The 23,681-nt window shown below is 45.6% G+C and overlaps 5 protein-coding genes and 1 long non-coding RNA gene across 6 annotated transcripts; 5 read left to right on the forward strand and 1 right to left on the reverse strand.

Annotated features, from left to right (window-relative positions):
- The first annotated feature begins 2,346 nt into the window (after positions 1–2,346).
- LOC123141579 (uncharacterized) lies at positions 2,347–3,014 on the forward strand. Its single transcript, XM_044560685.1, has 2 exons — positions 2,347–2,694; positions 2,830–3,014. Exons 1-2 carry the CDS (start codon positions 2,412–2,414, stop codon positions 2,898–2,900), a joined length of 354 nt encoding a protein of 117 aa, XP_044416620.1. The 5' UTR covers positions 2,347–2,411; the 3' UTR covers positions 2,901–3,014.
- A 2,460-nt stretch (positions 3,015–5,474) lies between these two features.
- On the forward strand, positions 5,475–6,215 carry LOC123140922 (uncharacterized). The gene is made up of 2 exons (XM_044560186.1): positions 5,475–5,837; positions 5,974–6,215. The coding sequence occupies exons 1-2, from the start codon at positions 5,549–5,551 to the stop codon at positions 6,042–6,044; spliced, it is 360 nt and encodes a 119-aa protein (XP_044416121.1). The 5' UTR covers positions 5,475–5,548; the 3' UTR covers positions 6,045–6,215.
- Positions 6,216–8,033: 1,818 nt separating this feature from the next.
- LOC123141005 (uncharacterized) lies at positions 8,034–8,765 on the forward strand. The gene is made up of 2 exons (XM_044560260.1): positions 8,034–8,382; positions 8,514–8,765. Exons 1-2 carry the CDS (start codon positions 8,100–8,102, stop codon positions 8,570–8,572), a joined length of 342 nt encoding a protein of 113 aa, XP_044416195.1. The 5' UTR covers positions 8,034–8,099; the 3' UTR covers positions 8,573–8,765.
- Positions 8,766–15,450: 6,685 nt separating this feature from the next.
- On the forward strand, positions 15,451–16,107 carry LOC123143281 (uncharacterized). Its single transcript, XM_044562146.1, has 2 exons — positions 15,451–15,745; positions 15,853–16,107. Exons 1-2 carry the CDS (start codon positions 15,451–15,453, stop codon positions 15,924–15,926), a joined length of 369 nt encoding a protein of 122 aa, XP_044418081.1. The 3' UTR covers positions 15,927–16,107.
- Positions 15,683–21,136, reverse strand: LOC123143282 (uncharacterized). Its single transcript, XR_006470773.1, has 7 exons — positions 21,002–21,136; positions 20,376–20,472; positions 19,926–20,144; positions 17,906–18,006; positions 17,640–17,675; positions 16,377–16,874; positions 15,683–15,883 (listed from the first exon to the last, which is right to left on the reverse strand). It is a non-coding gene; the product is annotated as an uncharacterized lncRNA (long non-coding RNA).
- LOC123143280 (LOB domain-containing protein CRL1) lies at positions 19,362–20,390 on the forward strand. The gene is made up of 2 exons (XM_044562145.1): positions 19,362–19,673; positions 19,812–20,390. Exons 1-2 carry the CDS (start codon positions 19,395–19,397, stop codon positions 20,172–20,174), a joined length of 642 nt encoding a protein of 213 aa, XP_044418080.1. The 5' UTR covers positions 19,362–19,394; the 3' UTR covers positions 20,175–20,390.
- Positions 21,137–23,681: the final 2,545 nt, after the last annotated feature.

Here is a 23,681-nt window from a genome sequence, read left to right on the forward strand (position 1 = left end):
CTACTGTGCGGCGGCGGCTGCGTGGAGCTGGTGGCGGGGCGTGCTGGCTTGGGGGCGGCAGGGCAGCAGTGGCTGCTTCGTCAGATCCGGTGGCCGGCGACGAGGGATGCGGCGGCGCTGGCTGGGGGCGGCTGCCGGCTTAGCTGGGGCGGCCCCTGGCGTGGGGGAGCTGCTCTTCCATGGGGTGGCTGCATCGGGCGGATCGCGCGGGATGGCCCCGGTTGGATCCCGCGAGATCTGGCGCTGGGGTTCCTTCCAGCGGCGAGGGCTGGGTCCAGCAAGAGCCGCGAGCGGCCGGCGTTGCCGTGCTTAGGGGTGGCAGTGCTGGTGGCGTGGTTGTGGCGGTGGCGGTGCGTGTGCGCCCTGGGGTCCGGCCGGGTCTGCCCCGGCTTGGGCGTGCGGCGTGCGGCGCGGGCAGGCTGTTTGTGGCTCTTCCTTGGATGCGGTGGCGGCGGTTCTCTCCCCTTCTTCGACGAACGCGCGCCGTCAGTGGCCTCTCGCTAGTTGGTGCCAATGGCCGTGGTGGGGCGAAGCAACGTGCTTCGGGTGGGAAGGCCGGTAGGATGGGGGCTTCGACGAGGTCGAGCCGCCCGTCGCCGGTCGGAGCCGTGTGCCGCTCCTTCCTTCCCACTTCCCCAACCTGGTGCTTGTTGGTTGCTGACTCGGTGTTCTGAGGCGGGATGGTTGTTGCAGTTTTCGGCGATGGTTGGGGTTTGCACTGGCCAAAGCTTGCTCCTTTGATGATTCCAGGATGGTCTGGGTGCAGGGCGGCGGCCCTGGCGGTGGGAGGCGTGTTGATCTTGGGCGGATTGCGCGGCTCGGGTGCGGGCGGGTAGACATGGCTGCCCGGGCGCCATGGATGCGGGTGGTTGGCGGAGTGAGGTTGCGTCGGAGGGATCGGTGCACCGGGGTACATCACTTGTCCAATCTCTGTACTGGCCGACGGTGGCGGCGTCCGTGGACGTCGTATCCTCCCTGCAGGCTCCGTCGCGGTGCTCCCTCTCCCTTCAGGTTACTCCGGGTGAAAACTTGATCCGCGGGATCGGACGGTGGCGGCTTTGGTCGTTCCCTTCTTGGAGGCATCGTTTTGGAGTCCTCACTCCGCCGTTGGCCGTCTCATTTCTCCTCGGTGGATTGCTCATGGTGATCTCCGTCGGCTCTAAGCGACGCTTCTTTGTTCATCTTTTTGGTGCTTTGTAGTCGTTGGAGTGGTGGGTTGGTGCCCGGCACCCTTGTATCTATTCTTGGATGTGTGGTGTGTGTAGTGGGGTGTGTGTTCGTATCGGCTCGCGGTTGTAATCGGTGATGCTTTATAATATAAAGCAGGGGGAAACCCTTTTTCGTAAAAATATGCTACTGATCTATTAACTCGAGTTGGCATGCATGACCGCAAACCCTCTCCCACTCCATTGTCAAGTTCTGAACATTTATCCTTGACAGAAGGAGAACTCCTGAACCAGGAAGACAACACAAGTTACAGAAGTATAATTGGTGTGCTTCAGTACTTGACTCTCACCAGGCTTGATATATCTTTTGCAGTTAGCAGAGTATGTCAGTTTCTGCATGCTCCCACCACTGCTCATTGGACGACAACCAAATGTATTATGAGGTATGTGAAGAAAACACTAGGTACTGGCCTAACATTCAGTAAATTATCCTCTACTCGCATAAGTGCCTTTTCCGATGTGGATTGGGCTGGGTGCTTAGATGACAGACGGTTCACTGGTGGTTTTGCAAATTTTTATGGCCCAAACTTAATTTCATGGCGTGCAATGAAGCGGAATATAAGGCACTAGAAAATGCAACAGCTGAAGTTATTTGGTACAGTCTATACTCAAAGAACTTGGGGTGTCACACATACAAACTCCATGTCTTTGATGTGATAATCTTGGTGCTACTATTTATATGCAAATCTAGTGTTCCATGCCAGGACTAAACATATTGAGATCGATTTTTATTTTGTTCGAGAACGAGTTGCTAACAAACAATTGCAAATCAGATTTATCCCGTCCAAAGATCAACTTTCAAATGGATTTACTAAAGCCTTGCCCACAAGAAGCTTTGGGGAGTTGAGACGTAATCTCAACTTGTGCAGTTGTGATGGGCGGATGTTGAACGTAATATTAGTGGGCAATATACTTGGCTCATATGTTTGTATTAGAAGGATATTGTTTAGGAGATTTCTTCTGATTGTAACCTTCCTTGTATTCTCTACAATATCTCTCTCTGTGATTTCCCTTGATCCTCAAGGATTGTAACCAAACATGTATGCGCTGATGGGATAAGCCCCCCATATAATCAATCTAAACCAACGCGGGCTCTCTACGAAGAGTTGAGACGCTTGGATCATCTTCCACACATTCCCTGATCCTGAAGAAGAAGAAGCCATAGCTTGCACGAGGAAGCAGCAAATGGAGGCGAAGAGGCCAAGGTCGGCCGCCATGGCCGCGCTGTGCGTGCTCCTCCTCCTGGTGCTGCTGCCCGGGGAGGTGGCCGCCAAGTCCAAGTTCTGCCGGTGCTTCGACGACTGCTTCCCCGGGTGCGTGAACAAAAAGGTGCCGCACTTCCTCTGCCAACTGTTCTGCGCCAACAAGTGCAGCCCCAACACCGCCGCCGTCCGCGGCGACGCCATGTGCAGGATGGCCTGCAACAAGCTGAGTATCAACATCTGCGGCTGGTCAGCGGCGCCGGCCGGTAAGAAGACGTCGGACCGTCTTGATCACATTCTTCTTCTTGATGAGTTGAATCCATGTGTTCTTTTCCTTTTGACAAGAATGGTTTCGTCTTTTTGTTCTGATGATTTCTGCTCTTGCGTTGCAATTTTTGCAGATGCAACTGACGCCCAAGTCTGCGCGCAGAACTGCAACAGGAGACTGAGCCACATGGCCCGTACCAATTAACCTCCAAGCTGCTCCGGTTTAGGAGAAGAGAAAAAAAGTTTGAAGATCTAGCTTATCGATCGTGGGATCATTACGTATATGATATATATGATGTTGAGTGGCTATGATCGTAGCAGCAACAAATAAAATGAGTGCCTCGATATGTAAGGCCGGCATATATACATAATATGAAGTTAATTATGCTTTGATTTGGTATTTCATATGTTTTTTTCTTTTTTGTGATGAAAAAGTGCGACCTTCACCCCCTTATCCCGAGATGAGAAAAAAAATTCGAATGTTAGCCAAGCCATTGAAGTTGAAGCTTTCGCTACAGATCAGAGAAAGGAGAAAAAATAACAGGCCCAGAAGCAAAGTAGCATTCTACTGAAACTTAATAACAAAGGCTAATACTGATTATTTGGCCTTGGTTTGCCTGTCTTCCTAAGAATAAGGAAATCATTTCTTCAGAAGCAAGTTAGGCTTGGACTTTTTGTCAGAAACAAGTGAGCCCATTTTATTATTGGCAAAAAAAAAGCGAGCCATCTTATTTTCTTCAGAAGCTAGCTCATAAAATATTTCAATTGTTAGCCAACTCATAGAGGAATTCCAAATTTTTGCAACTGATACAACATCCAAGGCTTCATAGCATCTAAAAAACGAAGAAAAAGTAGCACTGGAACCTCTTCCCAACTCCCAGCTCAGACTAGACTACTAATGGGATTCAAAATTCATTAGTCAGAACTATATACTTCCGAATATTGAGGTGCAAATTTAACAACAAAAAACACGCACAAGGGGCATAAAGGAATATAGGCAAAGCAGTAGACAGTAGCTACCATATGATTTAATGAAGGCGCACGACACAATGACATTCCAGAGAAAGCTCAAAACGGAACAAGGAGCCATTAGGGAGATATTTAGATAAACTTACGACTGTAATTTCAGAAACACAGTCTCAAAAACAAAAAAACAGAAACGCAACTCAGTTTCAAAACAAAAATAGTTTTAGATATATAAAACACAACTACTGTCAAATTTACTGAATATTCCCGAAACAGCATGTACTCATTAATATCGTATGAAAAATAAAGAATATGCACAATCAGAATTATCTGGTCAGAAGGGAGGAGTCATCCAGAGCTATCGTTTAAGCTTGTTCTACACAATACTGGAAGACAAATAAAGTATACTACTACTGAAAAATCACGGCCACAATACGTAAGTGGTCATGATTTACTTATCTAAACAAATCTAGCCTGCCAAGATGAAATCATTTTTTTCTGGCACCAAATATTCCCCACTGGAATTATTACATCTAGAAGCTAGTAAACTGCCTGGAAATATTTATTTGCTGTCGTGCCAAATTGCTAATGAAGTATTGTCTCTCACGCGTAGCTGTACAGCTAATTAAAGAGATACTAGTAGAGTAATGTTCACTCGTATAAAAAGAATTGGATCAGAACTGCATTCTGTTTCCTTTCTACATCAACACAGGCAGCTTCATAGTGGCTTGCCTGCAAAAATAGAGATGAGCAGCATTCCCTTGTCTCTAATCATTTTTAGGTCCAAGGTTAGTTTCATGGTGAGTGGTATTATCTTCAGAAAATGAGTACCATGGCAAAACTGGCTAAAGGACACGCTCCACCTGGCCTTCATCCATTCGCCGAAAACACGCCGCCGCATAACACGGAGGCGACGCTAGGGAAATCGTGCCCATTTTAAACCGATAGCCACGACATCCATAACTGTGTCTATCAGCGTAGAGCCGTAGACACGGTTGCATGTAGCATCGAAGTAGGATCATTTTCCGCAGTGTGGATACTTGTATATGATTTGCGGCATGAGTTCACAAGGGTTTGTAACATATTCTAGGTTTTCAGATGGTTCTTGCCTGTGTAAAAGAATGAACAGATAGTTTGCCACATGTTTTTTCTTTTAGAAAAGGAGGATTACCCCCGGCCTCTGCATCAGAATGATGCACGCAGACCCTTTATTAAGCAAAGTATCCGAAATGTGTAAAACAAAAAACTTGTAAACTGCTTGGAAGTATTAATTTACTTGCTGTCATGCCAAAATGAAGTCTGATCTCTCTCACGCGTATAGCTGTACTGGAAAAGAGATGCTAGTGGTATAGCCTCCACCGTACTGGTATATATAAACAGAATTGGATCAGAACCGCATTCTGTTTCCTTTCTACATCAACACAGAGGCAGACTCATGCATAGTGGCTTGCCTACTTAAACAGAGATGAGCAGCATTCCCTTGTCTCTAATCATTTTTTAGGTCCAACAAGGTTGTATTCACAGTGAGTGATATTATCTTCAGAAATGAATACCATGCATGGCAAAACTGGCTAAATGACACACTCTCCACTTGGCCATCAACCATTTCGCCGAAACTCGCCGCATAACCCGGAGGCGGTGCTAGCGAAAATCGCGCCCGTCCCAATTTCCTGAAAACAGCGAAATACGATGCTCGATGCTCGGAAAACACATCATGAGTCATCCAGGTTAAATGACGGTTATGCCCTCTGAACGGAACTCCGGTGCCCATATAAGAAGAGCCCACACTGCCACAGTCTCTCACACACTCACCACAGCACTTCTTCTCTCCACTCCCTGACCCCGAAGAAGAAGAAGCCATAGCCCGTAGCTTGCGCGAGGAAGGAGATGGAGGCGAAGAAGCTGAAGGGGGCGGCCACCATGGCCGCGCTGTGCGTGCTCCTCCTCCTGGCGCTGCTGCCCAGGGAGGCGGCCGCCAAGTCGGAGTTCTGCAAGTGCTTCGATGACTGCTACCCCGGGTGCGTGAGCGGCAACGTGCCGGGCTACGCCTGCGATGTGTTCTGCGCCAACAAGTGCAGCCCCAACACCAACCACCCCGGCTATGGCGTCGGCGTCGGCACCTGCAGGATGGCCTGCAAGATACAGATCTGCGGCCACTCAGCGGCGGCGCCGACCGGTAAGACGACGGACCATCTTGATCACATTCTTCTTCTTCTTGATGAGTTGAAAATCTGCGTGTTCTTTTCTTTTTGACAAGAATACTTCCATCTTTTGTTCTGATGATTTATGTTCTTGCATTGCAATTTCTGCAGATGCAGCTGACGCCGACGTCTGCATGCAGAACTGCAACAGGAAGCTGAGCCAGATGGCCCAGACTGATTAACCGCCAAACCGCTCCGTTTTAGGAGAAGAGAAGAAGATTTGAAGAGCTACCTTGCCGATCATGGGATCACTACATATATATGAATATGATGTTGAATGGCTGTGATTGTAGCAGCAACCAATAAATTGAGTATGTCGATATGTAAGGCATAATATACATGCATAATATGAAGTTAAATTGGCTTTGATTTGGCATTTCCAAACTTTTTTGTCTTTTTTGCGACAAAAAAGTGCGACCATTTCCCCCTTAACTTAACCCAGAGATGGGAAAAATTTAGGCAACTGATACAACACCCAAGGCTTCATAACATCTTAAAAAAAGAATGAAAAGTAGCACTGGAACCATATGTTAGAGCTAGTTGTTGAATCGCCAGCCATATATGCAGTAGCAAATAATACCAGGATAAGGCAAGTGCAAATTCAGTTCAACTCACACGAACTTCTTCCCAACATTCCTAGCTAACATCAGACTGAGAGACTACCGATGGGATTCAACATTCATTATTCAGAACAGTGCTTCTAAATATTGAGGTGCGAAGTTAACAACAAAAAACACGCAAAATAAGGGACATAAAGGAACATAGGCAAAGCAATGACAGTAGCTAGCACATGATTTAATGAAGGCGCATGACACAATGACATTTCAGGGAAAAGCTCAAAACTAAACAAGGAGACATTAGGGACATATTTAAATAAACTTACAACTGTAAATTCAGAAATACAACTCAGTTTTGAGAAACACACACCCTAATAGATAGTATATAGAACACGCCTACTGTCCAATTTACTGAATATTTCCAGAACAGCATATACTCATTAATATCGTATAAAAAGGAAAAATATGCACAATCAGACTATTAGCTGGTCAGAAAGGAGTCGTCATCCTGAGCTATCGTTTAAGTTTGTATTGTTCTACACAACACTGGAAGACAAATAAAGTATACTACTACTGAAAAATCACGGCCACCATACGTAAGTGATCATGATTTACTTATCTGAACAAATTTAGCCTGCCAAGATGAGAGTAGATCATTTTATTCTGGCACCAACTATCCGACTGGAATAGCATTCAGAAGCTTGTAAACTGCCTGGAAGTATTTACTTGCTGTCATGCCAATGAAGTATTTTCTCTCTCACGCGTAGCTGTACAGCTAAAGAGATACTAGTAGAGTAATGTACAGTTGTTCACTCGACTGGTATATAAACAGAACTGGATCAGAACTGCATTCTGTTTCCTTTCTACATCGACAAAGGCAGACTCATAGTGGCTTGCCTACTTATACAGAGATGAACAGTATTGCCTTGTCTCTAATCATTTTTGAGGTCCAACATGGTTATATTCATAGTGGATGATCAGTGATATCATCTTCAGGAATGAATACAATGGCAAAACCGACTAGAGGACACACGTACTCCACCTCGCCTACATCCATTCGCCGAAAATACGCCGCGGCATAACCCGGCGGCGATGCTAGGGAAATCGTGCCCATTTGATTTACCAGGAGATAGTAGTACCGAATGTTCAGTTCTTCACTCAAACTGGTATATAGAAACAGCATTGTATCAGAACTGAATTCTGTTTCCTTTCTACATCAACACAGGCAGATTCACAGTGGCTTGCCTACGAAAACAGAGATGAGCAACATTCCCTTGTCTCTAACCATTTTTAGGTCCAAGGTTAGTCTCATGGTGAGTGATATTCCCTCCGATCCATAATAAGTGTCGTGGTTTTAGTGGATCGGAGGGAATATTATTTTGAGAAAATGAGTACCATGGCAAAACTGGCTACGGGACACACTCCAGCTGGCCTTCATCCATTCGCTGAAAACACGCCGCATGACCCGGAGGCGGTGCTAGGGAAATCGTGCCCATTAGACTTACCAGGAAATGGCAAAATACTACTCGTACAAAACATTGTCATCCGGGCCACTCCGGTGCCCATATAAGCACCCACAATGCCACACAAAGTCTCACACTCTCACCTCATCAGTTCTCTCCTCCTTTCCCTTCCCTTGATTCCAAAGAAGAAGAGGCAGTAGCTTGCACGAGGAGGGAGATGGAGGCGAAGAGGTCGAGGCCGCCCACCATTGCCGCGCTGTGCGTGCTCCTCCTCCTGGTGCTGCTGCCCGGGGAGGTGGCCGCCAAGTCCAAGTTCTGCAAGTGCTTCGACGACTGCTTCCCTGGGTGCACGAACGACCACGTGCCGCGCTTCCTCTGCCAACTGTTCTGCGCCAACAAGTGCAGCCCCAACCAGGCCGCCGTCAGCGGCGACGCCATGTGCAGGATGGCCTGCAACAAGCTGAACATCAAAATCTGCGGCTGGTCAGCGGCGCCCGCCGGTAAGACGACGGTCGGACCGTCTTGATCACATTGCATTTGCTCCGTCGAGCCTGTGTTTCCTTTTCTTCTGACAAGTGTCATATCTGCTTCTGTTCTCATGATTTCTTCTTCTGTTCTCATGATTTTGCAGATGCAGCTGATGCGGCCAGCTGCGAGGAAAACTGCAACAAGAAATGGAGCCAGAATTAAGGCCCACAATTAAGCTGTTACGTTTTAGGAGAAGTAAAAAGATATCTGAAGGGCTTGTTGATCGATCATGGGATTGTAGCCATATATGTATGATGTTGAACCTCTCTGTGATTGTAGCAGCAACCAATAAAATAAATATCTGGATATTTAAGGCATATATACTACACAATATAAAGTTGATTTGGCATTTCCATGACTGGATCATAACAACCAAATGTTTTTGTCCATTGTGTGCGACTTTGGTTTCCTTATAAATTATCTCATAGATGAGTAGAAATTCAAATGTTAGCCAAGCCATCGAAGCAAAGGAGGGAAAAATAACACCTCCCAGAAACAAAGTGGCATTCCTGCTGAAACTTTAAAACCAAAGGCAGCTATCATGTGTAGAGGCAAATCAAGGATAATAAGGATTTGCCTTTGGTTTGCCTCTCCATGTCCTCATAAGAATAACCAAATCATTTCTTCAGAAGCAATTTGAGCCTTTGATTTTTCTTTTCTTGCCAGGAACAAGTGAGCAATTTTATGTTCTTCACAAGCTAGCTCATAATCCGGCAGAAAAAAGCCTAGCTCATAAAATGTTTTAAATGTTAGCCAACTCATAAAAGAATCCAAAATTTGGGCAGCTGATCCAACATACATGGCTTCACAGCATCTCAAAATAGAAGGAAAAGTAGCATGGGAACCCGGCTCTTGTTGAATCGCCAGCCATTTATGCAGTAGAAAATAGCACCGGGCTAATGCAGGAACAATTCAGTTCAACTTGCAGAAGCTTCTTCCTAAACTCCCAGGTCAGACTACTTCATGGGATTCAACATTCATTAGTCAGAAATGTGCTTCTAAATATCGAGGTACAAATTCAACCCCCCACCCCAAAAAAACACGCAAAAAATCACTATGATAATAACATCAGATCTTAAACTGGTAGATGTTAGAGTTATAATATAGGTCATGTACCCCTTTGTATTTATCCCGTTGTATAAGGGGTTTTCTGCATATGTTCCATACCTGTACATGTATATATATCGGCCTATGGCCTCATGGGAATACAAGTTGGTTATTCCTAACATGGTATCAGAGCCCTAGGGTTTCTTTTCGCACGCCGCAACTCGTGCTCGATCCCGTCGTGACGGCCACCGCTGCTCCAATCCGCTGCCCCGGCCTGAAGCGCTGCTCCTTCTGGACGCTCAACACGCGCCGGGCGCTGCTCCGGTCTCCCGCCTGCTCGTCGCTCAACACGCGCCGGGCGCTGCTCCGGTCTCCTGCCTGCTCGTCGCTCAACACGCGCCGGGCGCTGCTCGTGGTCTCCCGCCTGTCTCCCGCCTGCTCGTGGTCTCCCGCCTGTCTCCCGCCTGCTCGTGGTCTTCCGCCTGCCGTCCGGTGCTCGTGGTCTTCCGCACGTCACAGCCGCCAGCGCCGGTCTCCCGCGTGCTCGTGGTCTTCTGCCTGCCGTCCGGTGCTCGTAGTCTTCCGCCTGCCGTCCGGTGCTCTGCTGATTTCGGGTCTCTCCTAAAAAAATGTCTGCTGCATCGGGCTATGTTGTTGTCCCTCGCTGTCCGGTGATCTTCGATGGTACTAACTACACCGAGTTCGCTGGCTTCATGCGCATTCACATGCGTGGCATCCGTCTCTGGGGTGTTCTTTCTGGCGAGGTCTGCTGCCCGCCACGTCCGGTTCCTCCGGTGGCCCCTACTCCGCCGACTCCACTGGTTCTTCCTATGGATGCTAATCAGGCCGCCAAGGATGCGGCTAAGATTGCTGATGAGGCTGCTGATCGTGCCTATGATGAGAGGGTTTTGGCTTATGAGGAGGCCCTTCAGACGTATCATGGTGCTTTGTCTGTTTACACCCAGTGGCTTGATGATGATGCTCGTGCTGTAGCTGTTCTCACTGCTATTGTTCTGCCTCAGTTTGCTTCTGAGTTTCTGGGTCTTCCTACTGTCTTCCAAATATGGACCTGTCTTCGTCAGCGCTATGAGCCCTCTGGTGATTCCTTATACCTTTCTGTGGTTCGTCAGGAGCATGCTCTTCAGCAGGGTGACTCTACTGTTGATGAATTTTATGCACAGAGTTCTGCTATCTGGCGCCAGCTTGATTCTCTCCGCAGTGCTGGTTGTCGTACTTGCCCCTACTGCCAGGCTGTCCAGGCCGATTTGGAGTTTCATCGCGTCTACGAGTTCCTGTCTCGGCTCCGTAAGGAGTTTGAGCCCCGGCGTGCTCAGTTGTTTGCTCGTGGCCGTATTTCTCTCATGGAGGCGCTTTCAGAGATTCGTGCTGAGGAGACTCGCCTACGTGGTGCTGGTTTGCTGGAGGTTCCCTCTGTGCTCGCTACTCGGGCTTCTTCCACTCCACCTGCTGCACCGCCCTATTCTCGCTCGAGTGCTCCGCCGCTCTTGCCCACTCCTTCTGGAGGCTCAGGTCGCCCTCGTCCACACTGTGACTACTGCAACAATGATGGTCATATTGAGTTCCAGTGCTACACAAAGCGGAAACACCTGCGCAAGGCGCGATCATCCTCCTCAGGGACTTCGTCATCTCCCTCGCCAGCTTCAGCCATTGCTTTGACTGAGCAGGATATTCTGAGACTTAAGCGTCTGCTCGCGGCTTCAGGTTCTTCCTCGACGGGTACTGCTGGTTCTGTGACTGATGCTTCCCGCACTGAGCACCTGCCCTCTACACAGTCAGGTACATCCCCATGGGTTCTGGACTCTGGAGCTTCTTTTCATATGTCTTCTCATTCTTCCGCTTTGTCCTCTCTTCGATCGCTGGATTCTCCTGTTCATGTCTTCACTGCTGATGGTACTCCACTTTCTGTTGCTAGTAGAGGCCATCTTTCCACTCCTTATTCTGTTCCTGATGTTGCTCATGTTCCTCAACTTACCATGAATCTGTTTTCTGCTGGTCAACTTACTGATTCTGGTTGTCGTGTCATCCTTGATGTTGACTCTTGTTCTGTCCAGGATCGTCGCACGCACACTCTGGTTGGGGCTGGCCCTCGCCGCCTTGATTCTCAGGGTCTTTGGGAGTTGGACTGGCTTCATGTTCCTTCCGCTGCCACCACCATCGCCAGTCCCTCCGCTGCTGTCGCCTCTGTTAGTGGTTCCTTCAAGCAGTGGCATCATCAACTTGGTCATCTGTGTGGTTCTCGGTTATCGTCTTTAGTTCGTCGAGGTCTTCTGGGGTCTGTCTCAGGAGATGTCTCTTTAGAGTGTCAGGGTTGTCGTCTTGGCAAGCAGATTCAGTTACCATATTCACATAGTGAGTTAGTGTCTAAGCGTCCTTTCGATTTAGTCCATTCTGATGTATGGGGTCCGGCTCCTTTCGCTTCGAAAGGTGGTCATAAATACTATATTATTTTCAGCGATGATTTTTCTCGTTACACATGGCTTTATTTAATGACTTCACGTAGTGAGGTGTTGTCTATTTATAAGCGTTTTGCTGCCATGGTTCATACTCAGTTCTCTTCACCCATTCGTGTTTTTTGTGCTGACTCCGCTGGTGAGTATATCTCTAAGATGTTGCGTGGTGTTCTTGCTGAGCAGGGTACTCTTGCCCAGTTCTCTTGTCCTGGTGCTCATGCTCAGAATGGCGTGTCTGAGCGCAAGCATTGTCACCTTCTTGAGACGGCTCGTGCTATGATGATCGCCGCCTCTCTTCCGCCTCATTTTTGGGCCGAGGCTATCTCCACTTCCGCCTCTCTCATCAACCTTCAGCCGTCCGCTGCTTTGCAGGGTGGTGTTCCTTTTGAGCGTCTTTTTGATCGTTCTCCCGATTATTCGATGCTTCGCTTGTTTGGTTGTGTTTGCTATGTTCTTCTTGCCCCTCGTGAACGCACCAAACTGACCGCTCAGTCTGTTGAGTGTGTCTTCTTAGGCTACAGTGATGAGCATAAGGGCTATCGTTGTTGGGATCCTATCGGTCGTCGGATGCGTATCTCTCGAGACGTGACTTTTGATGAGTCTCGTCCTTTCTACCCACGCCCATCTTCCTCGTCTTTTTCAATGGAGGATATCTCTTTCCTCACTTTTCCTGACTCACCTATCACCCCCGTCGCGCCTGTGCCTATTCGTTCCACTCCCTCTGCTTCTCCACCCCTCGTCGATTCGCCGCCACCATCTTCCCCGGTCTCCTCACCTAGCATGTCACTGGATTCGACACCTTCATCTCCGGTGACTTCTTCATCGCCACCCCCCGATTCTACCTTGGCGATTCCTCCTTCTCTTATTCCATCTTTGCCTCAGCATTACACTCATCGTTCACGACCTGTGGATGCTTCCTTGGATGAGTCGTCCTCTTCCTCTCAGCCTACTTATGGCTTGCGTTCTCGTCCTCGTCCGCCTATTGATCGCTTTGGATTTCCCACCGCTGGTGCTGCTGTTCTTGAGCCGACTTCTTACCGTCAGGCTGTTGTTCATCCTAAATGGCAGTTTGCGATGGCAGAGGAGATTGCTGCTCTTGAACGCACTGGTACCTGGGATCTTGTTTCTCTTCCTCCCGGAGTCCGTCCCATCACTTGTAAGTGGGTCTACAAGGTTAAGACTCGCTCCGATGGTTCTCTTGAGCGTCACAAAGCTCGTCTCGTGGCTCGTGCTTTTCAGTAGGAGCATGGTCGTGATTATGACGAGACTTTTGCTCCTGTGGCCCATATGACCACTATTCGTACACTTCTTGCCGTTGCCTCTGCACGCCACTGGTCTATATCTCAGCTTGATGTTAAGAATGCCTTTCTTAATGGTGAGCTGCGTGAGGAGGTGTACATGCAGCCACCACCTGGGTATTCTGTTCCTGATGGCATGGTGTGTCGTCTTCGTCGCTCTCTCTATGGCCTTAAGCAAGCCCCTCGCGCCTGGTTTGAGCGTTTTGCCTCTGTGGTCACTACTGCTGGTTTTTTAGCAAGTGCTCATGATCCAGCATTGTTTATTCACCTTTCTCCTCGTGGCCGGACTCTTCTTCTTCTCTATGTTGATGATATGGTCATCACTGGGGATGACCCTGAGTATATTGCCTTTGTAAAGGCCCGTCTTAGTGAGCAGTTTCTTATGCCTGATCTTGGACCTCTTCGCTACTTTCTTAGGATTGAAGTCTCTTCTACCTCTCATGGCTTTTTTATATCCCAGGAAAAGTATATCCAGGATCTTCTTGCTCGTGCTGCTCTTACTGACGAGCGCATTGTTGAGACTCCTATGAAGCTCAATGTTCACCTCCGTGCTACTTATGGTGATCCTCTCCCTGACCCGACGTGTTATCGTCATCTTGTTGGCAGTCTTGTTTATCTCGCTGTCACTCGTCCGGACATCTCTTATGCGGTTCATATTCTGAGTCAGTTTGTCTCTGCTCCCACATCGGTTCACTATAGTCATCTCCTTCGTGTTCTCCAATATCTTCGGGGCACGATCTCTCACCGTCTATTCTTTCCTAGCTCCAGTTCTTTACAGCTTCTGGCCTATGCGGATGCTACGTGGGCTAGTGATCCTTCTGATCGCCGTTCACTTTCTGCTTACTGTGTTTTTCTTGGCGGTTCTCTCATTGCCTGGAAGACGAAGAAACAGATTGCAGTTTCCCGTTCGAGTGCTGAGGCTGAGTTGCGAGCCATGGCTGTTTTGACGGCAGAGGTGACTTGGTTACGGTGGTTACTTCAGGATTTTGGTGTTTCTGTCACTACACCGACTCTGCTCTTATCTGACAGTACAGGTGCTATTAGCATTGCGCGCGATCCTGTGAAGCATGAGCTCACCAAGCATATTGGTGTTGATGCTTTCTATGTGCGCGCTGCTGTGCAGGATCAGGTTATTGCTCTTCAGTATGTGCCTTCCGAGTTACAGTTGGCGGATTTCCTGACGAAGGCCCAGACTAGAGCACAACATGGCTTTTATCTCTCCAAACTCAGTGTTGTTCCTCCACCATGAGTTTGAGGGGGGGTGTTAGAGTTATAATATAGGTCATGTACCCCTTTGTATTTATCCCGTTGTATAAGGGGTTTTCTGCATATGTTCCACACCTGCCTATGGCCTCATGGGAATACAAGTTGCTTATTCCTAACAGTAGACACAGCATCCATAACTGCGCCTATCAGCATAGACACAATTGCATGTAGCACCAAAGTAGACTGATTTTCCGCATAGTGGATACTTCAGTAGATGATTTGCGGCATGAATTCACAAGGGTTTGTAACATCTGCAAGGTTTTCAGATGGTGCTTGCCTGTGTAAAAGAATGAACAGATAATTTGCCGCATGTAACTAGAAGAATTTTTTTTTCTGGCTTGTCTGTGTTACACTGGAATTATTACATCCAAAAGGCAGAAGCTTATAAACTGGTTGGAAGTATTTTCCTGCTGCCATGTCAATGAAATCTGATTCCTCTCACGCACAGCTGTATACAGCTAAAGAGATATTACCAAACATAGGATAACCTCCACTATTATATAAAAACAGCAATGCATCAAAAACTGCATCCGGTTTTCTTTCTACATCAACACAAACAGCCTCATAAGGGCTTGTCTAATCAGTTTAAGATCTGAGGTTATTCTCACAGTGATTGATATTTTGTTCAGAAAATGAATACCATGGCAAAACTGACTACAGAGGACACTCCACCTGGCCATCACCCATTCGCCGAAACACGCCACACAATCGAGCCGTGACACGGCGCTATGAAACCATAGTCATTTGATTTGCCATGGAAATAGCGAAATACTATGCTCGGCTAACTTACGAATTATCTGGGCCAAATGTCAGTTTTGCCCTCGGAGCTCCAGTGCCCCCTCCCCCCTATAAGAAGAACCCCAAAACTGACTAGCAGAGTCACCCCCAACAGCAGTCCCCTTCCTTCCTTCTCCTATTGATCCTTAAGAAGCATCGTACGTTGGTCCCCAAGAAAGAGATGGAGGTGAAGAAGAGAGCGGCAGCCATTGCCGCCCTGTGCATCATGTTCCTCCTCGTGCTGCCGTCCGGGCAGCGGCAGCAGGTGGCCGCCATGTCCGACTTCTGCAAGTGCTTCAACGACTGCTACCCTGGGTGCAGGAGCCCCGGCGTGCCGCGCTGGCTCTGCATCCCATTCTGCGCCAACAAGTGCAGCCCCAACACCAACCAGGCCGGCGACGGCGTCGGCTCTGCCGCCGCCACGTGCAGGATGGCCTGCAAGATACACATCTGTGACTTTTCAGAGGCGCCAGCCGGTAAGACAGTAGACCACCTTGAGTCCTTGATCGCATTCTTCTTCTTCTTCTTCTTGATGAGTTGAATCTGTTCTGAGGATTTCTGTTCTTGCGTTGCTATTTTGCAGATGCAGCTGACGCCGACGTCTGCGTGCAGAACTGCAACAAGATGAAGATATGGAGCCACAAGGCCCATAATTAGCTTCCAAGCTGCTCTAGAGGAGAAAAGGATTTTAAGAGCTAGCTTGTAGATCATGGGATCGTATATATACGATGTTGAACTGCTGTGATTGTGGCAGCAACCAATAAAATGAGTTTCTGTGTCTGTCATGTCATCTATACTACTAAATGTAGAGGCGTATCAATAGTAATTTTAATCGGTCTTAATTTGATTTGGCCAACACCTATTCAATGATGACTACCAAAATTTATTTGCCTTTTTAATTTGCAAGGAAGAAGTGAAAACAAATATTCTCAAATTAACTCATAGACGAGCTAAAATTCAAATGTTACCCAAGCCATGGAAACCTTCGCCACACCTCAGAGAAAGGAGGAAAAAACGTCCCACAAGCAAAGTAGCACTGCTACTGAAACTTAAAAGCAAAGGCGGTAATTGATGTACAGAGGCAAATCAAGGGTAATATTGTTTTACCTATCCCTGTCCTGATAAGAAGAACCAAATCATTTCTTCAGAAGCAACAGCAAATGCGACGGTTTGATTTTTTTTTTCCTCTCCGGCAGGAACAAGCAAGCCATTTTATTTCTCATCAAAGAAGGCAAAGAAGCGCCGAAACCCAGCCATGTATGTAAGCAGTAGCAAATAGAACCAGGGCTAAGGCAGGTGCAATTCGGTTCAGCTTACAGGAACTTCTTCCCAACTCCCAGGCCAGACTTCTGATGGGATTCATTCAACGTTCATTGGTCAGAACTGAGCTTCTAAATGCTGATACAGCATGAGCACACACTAAAGTGCTAGCAAGATCAATCGGCGGATGAATTTAGCAAAAAAGTGATTAATTCCTACAAGTGCACTACATAGCTGACAGTGCATGCTACATAGAGGATCCATCTCCACAGCGAGCATACAAATGGAAGAAACTACACCCAACAACTCTCTGCATCTCAGCCACTGGAATGTAACTTTAGATACCTGCAGAGCAAGCAATACCACCGGTCAAACATATATGTACTAGAAGAAAGGTGTGCTATCTCCCGGGTGTCCCTACACCTACTCCCTACACCCTCATGAACATTAAATTAAAACAAAAAAAATCTGAAACTTTGTGACAACGAACATGTTCACATGTTTTAGGTGCTTGTTCATTCTTGTCAAGAAATATCATCTGATGAGCTCTACACATGAGAAACAAAATCAGTTCTCAAAAGTCCTCAAAACTCTGAGCAGTGAAATCATTTTCTTGTGTAGAGCTCCTCGAATGTTTTTTAGGCATGAAAGCTTGCAAGAACGTACAAAATTTGAGAATATTTGATGTCATGAAATTTTAGATTTTTTCTATTTTTTTATTTACTGTTCATGGAGGGCACCCGGGAGTTGAAAAACCACTCTCCTTATCCCAATAGCGGCCCATCTCAGCCACACTTTATCAGCCCGTTCAGTATCCCAGCCCATTCCACTGACACTGAGAGGCCATGGTTTTCCTTTAGAAATTGATTGGACGAGAAAAAATGAAATAAAAACACTATTTGTCATTAGCTAAAACAAATAAGAACAAATTTTATTTGCCGGGAAAGTGATACAGCAACTTTGAAAGAAGTGGTAAACAAGCATTTTGTAAAGTGTAATAAAGTGCAAGTGCTCTTTTTTTGTTCATGTGTAATATGCCGAAAAATATAATGTATCTACGCAAACAGTAGATTTGCGCAAGCAGGAAGGATCGACATCAAGGATGTGTACCTGGTTGCAAGAGGTTTGCACTTGCTCTAACTAAACCTGCATTCAAAAGAAAAAACTAAACCTGCATCAGTAATCAATGAAACAGAGCACTTATCTACCGTCCATTAGCAGCTGGGACTCCCAAATTCAGTGGAAACTGGAAAGCGTAGAATGCAGTCATATATTTTGCTTTACCGAAAATTCTCTATTAAGCAGGTGCTAATCATATACTATACCATAAGCATGGCAGCTATTAACAAAGGCACCAAAAACCAGAAAACACTTACTTTACAATGATCACACACTGAGCTCTGTAAGGCTGCCTCCACTTTTCTGGACCTACTATCCACTTCACTCGGTTGGGTGGAGGCCTGGTGAACTTAATTAGCTGCGAGAGCATGTTTACGAATTAAGTCCTTTGATCAATCATCTCATTCTTAAGGAAAAAACTCAGGGCACCTATGTACATACAACATACGAGATGAGCAAGATTATTATTTCTTTGACTTGATATTATATGAAACCAATCGAACCAGTACAAATGTAGAATCATACAGAGTCAAAACCGAAAATGTCATTAGGAACACCGCATCATCGTCAGTTGTATTTTGTAGTGTGTCAGAGTGAGAGACTACAAATGCATCTTTGTTGGGAGTCACTAAAAGCAACTAGTGACTACTACTCCACACCTTTTCCTTTCTACACTCTGGAAAGCAACACCTTTGTGGTTGTCAAATGCCACTTCTACTCTTTTAATATTATTTCTTTTTAGAAGAAAAGATGCACTTGGGTGACCAAGTATGGTTGAAGTACAATTTATAGGTTATGACTACTCAAGAAGAACCAAAAACAATGCATGGTCAGTTCTGGGCAATTAGCTTGATTTCTATATATCGAGTGATACAAATAAAATCCTGTTGTAAATACCGACGGGTTTGCCAGGACCAATAGCATAGATGCAGGGAAAATGCCTATAAAAAAGGTACAAGTGGATCGCCAATAAATCAATGAATAAGTAAGGAGAAAGGGCACACTCTTGATATACACAAAAATGATCAAAGTGTTAAATAATCTGCATTACAACTATAAAAGTCTCAGGCAGAAAAAACAGAGGAAAAGTATAGTTAGAAGGGTATACTTAGGTTGTCTAACAGAGTAGTATGTGCATCATCAGCGGTTTGACACATTGGATTAAATGAACATAGTCGCATAATCATCTCACAACATTACGTGGTGAGCAACTTGACATGGGATTGAGTATGAGTGTACATATGTTGAACAGCAGTTATTTTCTTTGGTTCATTCTACCAGCTTTCCCCAAGCTCAACCTTTCTCTCAGTGCCTTTTAATTCATTGACTGATTCCTGAAGTTATGACATTTAGTCGCCCGTAAGGGTAGTACTAAGTTTGTCAGACATGTTAAAAAGAAAGGAAAAGTTGAACCCCTCATAAACTCACCCAACAACCAATAGTAAAAAAAAGTCTCTCAAGCAAACACAAATGAGTCGGTTTATTGTTGCCTCCTTTGTCGCTTGCGTCCTTCTGAAAGGAATGTCAAGTTGGTATAGAACTGGGAACCTGGCTTTTGGATAATGGAATCTGCAGGCCATTAGGGAGACCGTGTCCGATTAATTATTCAACAAACTAAGCCATCCCCGGCATGTACCCCACTGCTAGTGCTAGAGTAGCCTTTATAAGTGGGAAGGATTGATGATTCACTTTGCAAGCTGCAAGGAACAAGAATACACCACCAGCATCGATCAGGTAGCAGGAGCAATGACAGGGTTTCCCTCTCCATGCGGCGCATGCAAGTTCCTTCGGAGGAAGTGCGTGAATGGGTGTGTCTTCGCCCCACACTTCTGCCATGAGCAAGGGGCTGCACATTTTGCCGCCATCCATAAGGTCTTTGGTGCAAGCAATGTCTCAAAGCTCCTCACGGGCCTCCCGTCAATCGACCGCCGCGAGGCTGCAGCCACCATCTCCTACGAGGCACAGGCCAGGCTACATGATCCTGTATATGGTTGCGTCGCGCACATATTTGCTCTGCAGCAGCAGGTTAGTCAGTTCTGCATTACTGTTGCACTCACACCGACTTCAACAACAATTCTGTTGCTTTCTGAATTTTTATTTGGTGAACTGCTAATTGGATGGACAGTAATAACTCAAAACTGATGTCATGCAATGTTCTCTTAGGTTGTGAATCTGCAAGCACGGTTGGAGTCACTAAAGGCTCAGGCACCACAAGAGTATACTTATTCCGTATCAAGCCCTGAAGAAGATAGTATTAAGGCCAAGGTTATGGCTTACCAGAAAGGGGAAGCTAGGATGCCACGGCCAGCAGAATTATGCCCCGCTGTAAAGAGTGAGGGCGAAAGCTACTTCGGCAATGACCTTATGACCTGTACTTCCATGCAATCTTCTCAGGATTACAGCATGTCACATGTATACACACCTGACTATACAGCCCCGTTTAACGATGAGGGTATCCACAGTAGCACCATGTTTCCCGTCGATATCCAAGAATATCTGCAAGAGAATGGGAATTATTGGCACTGAGGGCCTCTAATCGGTTGCCTTTGCATGTCAACTAGGTGTCACATCATGTGTTTGGTAACTGCAAAACTACCAGCAGTTCTCTTTTGTAATGTGCAGTCCGTCAGATTATAAGCCATGGATAGCCGTTGTAGAATGTTCCATGAGCAGCCTGTACTAAAATGCTGAATCAAGCAGGGTGTAGAAGTCATGGTTTTTACTAACCATCATTGAAGTATGCTGAAATGCCTCATCGTGATTTTTTAGCTGTCGTGACTTGGCCAAGCTATATTTTTCTCTCCTTTGATCATTAATTCATTGCCTACAAGCCAGACATTTGGTTTAGTTCAACCGAGAAAGAAGTTTCATGCTTAGGGAATCAAAATTAACATTTTAGTTTGTCGATTGGGTGTCCAAACGATAGGGATGACATAACTGGGATCGAAAAAGAAGCAGCATCAACTGGCTGGAAAACATACGAAACTGGGAGGACAGGAAACAGCAAAGCAAAACATAACAATGATGGTGGAGCTAACCAAGCTACTTCTGTCAAGTTCATTTCACACATTCCAAACCAATACGTGGAATGGAAGTTAAGATCTGATTCAGTATCATGAGACAGACGCCAAACTGCCTGTGGCCATGCCACCGACTGGCGGTTCGTAGGTGTGTGACAGAGTCAGAAAGCAGAAGAGAAGTCTCTGATTATGATAGAATTAACTAGGAGATGTGGTATGCACGCCCTAATTACCAAAATGGCGGCCATGGTTTTTGTGGATTAGGAGGCATTCCATCGAACAGGTTGAGTTCGTGGTGGATGGTACTTGGATTCAGAGTAGAGGTAGGCTGACCTGCACGCCTGCACTGCGGCCGGATCACATAGTGCTGGCAGGCGAGGCATTTCGTCTCCAATCAACGGTCGGCGACATCTGAGGCTCGGACGCCGGCGATCGCCGGAGGCAGCATTCAACCGGCCGGCCGACTGGCCGAACACCCGTGAGAGTATGGGCCTATCTCTTTTTTAGGAATGGTATATGGGCCTATCTATTCCTATGGTTGAAGGCCTACTTTGTCGAATGGGCTTCCAAGTACATTTCTGGCTATCCCCTGCCTGATCTTTAAAAAAAATGTCTAACCCTAAAAAAAAAATGTCCCAGTGTCCCCTGCCCTGCCCCTGAGAAAGAAAGAAAAATAACTCTGAACTTTTTTTTCTTGTACAAATAAAAATGATGTTCCCACCATTTACTTGAGCTTGCGATGAGGCAATTATTTACTAATTAAATCCTCCCTCATCCAAAAGCAAACAAAATAAGAAATGCACTTCCTCAACTATCGGCAAAATAAAAGGAAACTCTACTTTTTTTGCGAGGAAAAAGGAAACTCTACTTAGTTCAAAGTTGGTCTCTTGAGTTTCAAAACCGTCTATATTTGTCCTGGAGATCCACACAATTGCTTTTATGGTGACACGGCGCGGTTTCAACCGCTGCAAAATGAGAACAAAAATATCAATCAAATCCACAGATGAATATCTAAAAGTTAAGCAGTCACATATCTAGTTAAATTACTAATGATCCTAGGAATGTAAAATGAACAATAATTATAAATACTCTGGAAAAGATTGGAGCTTGGCAACAATATTCAAGAAAACAATGGAACACAATAAAAGTATTCAAGAAAACCATGCATACTCACAATTTCACCTAATTATTAGTTATTTTTCTATTTCCCCTGAATTTTTCTCATTTTATTTTCTTTCTTTATTTTCTTTGTGTTTTGTAAAGTTCTACTTTCATGGTTTTTCTATTCTATTTTTTTTACACATAGAAAAACTTTGTTTCCCCACTTTTTTCTTTCACTTAGTTGAATTTATAAAAATAGAAAAACTTCAGCCGTTTTGTCTTTTCATATATGTATTTCTGATTACCTCAATTTTCCCGTGATTTTTAAATAGGAAAATAGCAAAATCTTGATGGTTCTAAGAAGTGAGAGTCTAGCTCATTTTATTTTCACAGGGAGAGGCTAGCTCACTTAGTTGGGGATGAAGGTATATAATTCCACCGTCTAAGTTCAAGTCCTCCTAGTCCTAAGCAAGCATCCGAATTCATAATTATATTTTGGGGACTCCCTTGAATTCTTTTTAAAATAAGCAGTATGGTTTTGGCACCATCGAGAGACCAAAAGTTCCCGTATTGAAATTAATTTAAACCTTGGCAATAATTGAGAGACCAAAACATATTTTTCTCCTTCCATTTACCCATACATGTGGACAACTAGGATTACGTTGTCGTCTACTTGTTCTAGAACGTGTTATAAGGAGAATGGGCAAGCTGTTTTTTTTTAGGAAAGAATGGGTGAGTTGTTGTTCTAGCAAGTTGTGTTCGCTTTTAGCATGACCAAGTACGCGTGTCGAGTTTAGAAGCAAACCTTACTCTAAATTAACCAACAAGCAGTATTAATCAGATAAACAAACTATGCATGACCATGACAGGCAGGATCATCGACCTTTGATTAGTAATTGGCCTGGTTAGTACGTAGTGGATCAGTGAATACTCTAGTAGTGTTACTTGGCAACTTGTGCTTAGGACCACCACTAATAGAGCCAAAAGGAATCTCATCACTACTTCTCTCTACTTTTAATTAACCGGGGATCGAAGCTAGCTACTAATTGGGACTTGCATGTTCTAACTTCACTCGAGCACAAGCCCCCATCCCCTTAGAACATATACTACCTTATAAGTATTTCTTTTGCTTTATAGGCGCGCTCACTGAATTTTCCTATTATTAAACTTTGTATAACACTAGTATTTAGTTGGTGTTGACGCTATTATTATTTTTATGGTCGTCAAACTAAAATGTTTAACTGGAAAAATTCTATACAACGACCTGCATTTTTTATCAGAAGCACTATTTACAATTATCGGAGAGGAAATCGGTTTCTTCATGTCTCTATAGTAAATATTAGATGATTACACTCACACCTCTCGATCTTGAGCATGCCCACAACTTTTTTTTGTTGGAAAAGGAGGTTAAGACCCCCGCCCTCTGCATCAATCGATGCATAGAACCATTTTTATTAATTATTCAACAAAGATCTAATCAGAACATACATCAAGTTACCCGAAGCCACCACTCACACTTACAAACTCGATAATGTGAAGTACTCCCACTCCTCATATCTAAAACCGGTGTCGTCGCCGATACATCCACATAACGTATCAGAACCTACAACCGGTGTAGCGAACCTAAAGCGTGCGCCACATGCACACGTTCCAGAGGCCGCCATCATCATCAAACCGCTAACCCATCTTTGAAAGGATCGATATAGTTGACTAGAGGGGGGGGGGGGGTGAATAGGCAACTAACAATTTTTTAGCTTTTCTTTACCAAATTAAACTTTGCATCAAAGTAGGTGACTAGATATGCAACTAGGTGAGCAACCTATATGATGCAACAACAACAAGCACACAAGCAAGCAAGGGATATAACACAAATAAGCTTGCACAAGTAAAGGCACGAGATAACCAAGAGTGG

The sequence above is a fragment of the Triticum aestivum genome, chromosome 6D (assembly GCF_018294505.1).
Source record: "Triticum aestivum cultivar Chinese Spring chromosome 6D, IWGSC CS RefSeq v2.1, whole genome shotgun sequence".
In the NCBI taxonomy this organism is placed as follows: Eukaryota; Viridiplantae; Streptophyta; class Magnoliopsida; order Poales; family Poaceae; genus Triticum; species Triticum aestivum.

What these genes read in the sequence shown, in the direction of transcription:
- LOC123143281 (XM_044562146.1), top strand. Translation starts at nt 15,451, where the DNA reads ATGGAGGTGAAGAAGAGAGCGGCAGCCATTGCCGCCCTGTGCATCATG. An exon ending in CTTTTCAGAGGCGCCAGCCG is followed by an intron (nt 15,746 to 15,852) that starts GTAAGACAGTAG and finishes GCTATTTTGCAG; the next exon opens with ATGCAGCTGACGCCGACGTC.
- LOC123141005 (XM_044560260.1), top strand. Translation starts at nt 8,100, where the DNA reads ATGGAGGCGAAGAGGTCGAGGCCGCCCACCATTGCCGCGCTGTGCGTG. An exon ending in CTGGTCAGCGGCGCCCGCCG is followed by an intron (nt 8,383 to 8,513) that starts GTAAGACGACGG and finishes ATGATTTTGCAG; the next exon opens with ATGCAGCTGATGCGGCCAGC.
- LOC123140922 (XM_044560186.1), top strand. Translation starts at nt 5,549, where the DNA reads ATGGAGGCGAAGAAGCTGAAGGGGGCGGCCACCATGGCCGCGCTGTGC. An exon ending in CTCAGCGGCGGCGCCGACCG is followed by an intron (nt 5,838 to 5,973) that starts GTAAGACGACGG and finishes CAATTTCTGCAG; the next exon opens with ATGCAGCTGACGCCGACGTC.
- LOC123141579 (XM_044560685.1), top strand. Translation starts at nt 2,412, where the DNA reads ATGGAGGCGAAGAGGCCAAGGTCGGCCGCCATGGCCGCGCTGTGCGTG. An exon ending in CTGGTCAGCGGCGCCGGCCG is followed by an intron (nt 2,695 to 2,829) that starts GTAAGAAGACGT and finishes CAATTTTTGCAG; the next exon opens with ATGCAACTGACGCCCAAGTC.
- LOC123143280 (XM_044562145.1), top strand. Translation starts at nt 19,395, where the DNA reads ATGACAGGGTTTCCCTCTCCATGCGGCGCATGCAAGTTCCTTCGGAGG. An exon ending in TATTTGCTCTGCAGCAGCAG is followed by an intron (nt 19,674 to 19,811) that starts GTTAGTCAGTTC and finishes ATGTTCTCTTAG; the next exon opens with GTTGTGAATCTGCAAGCACG.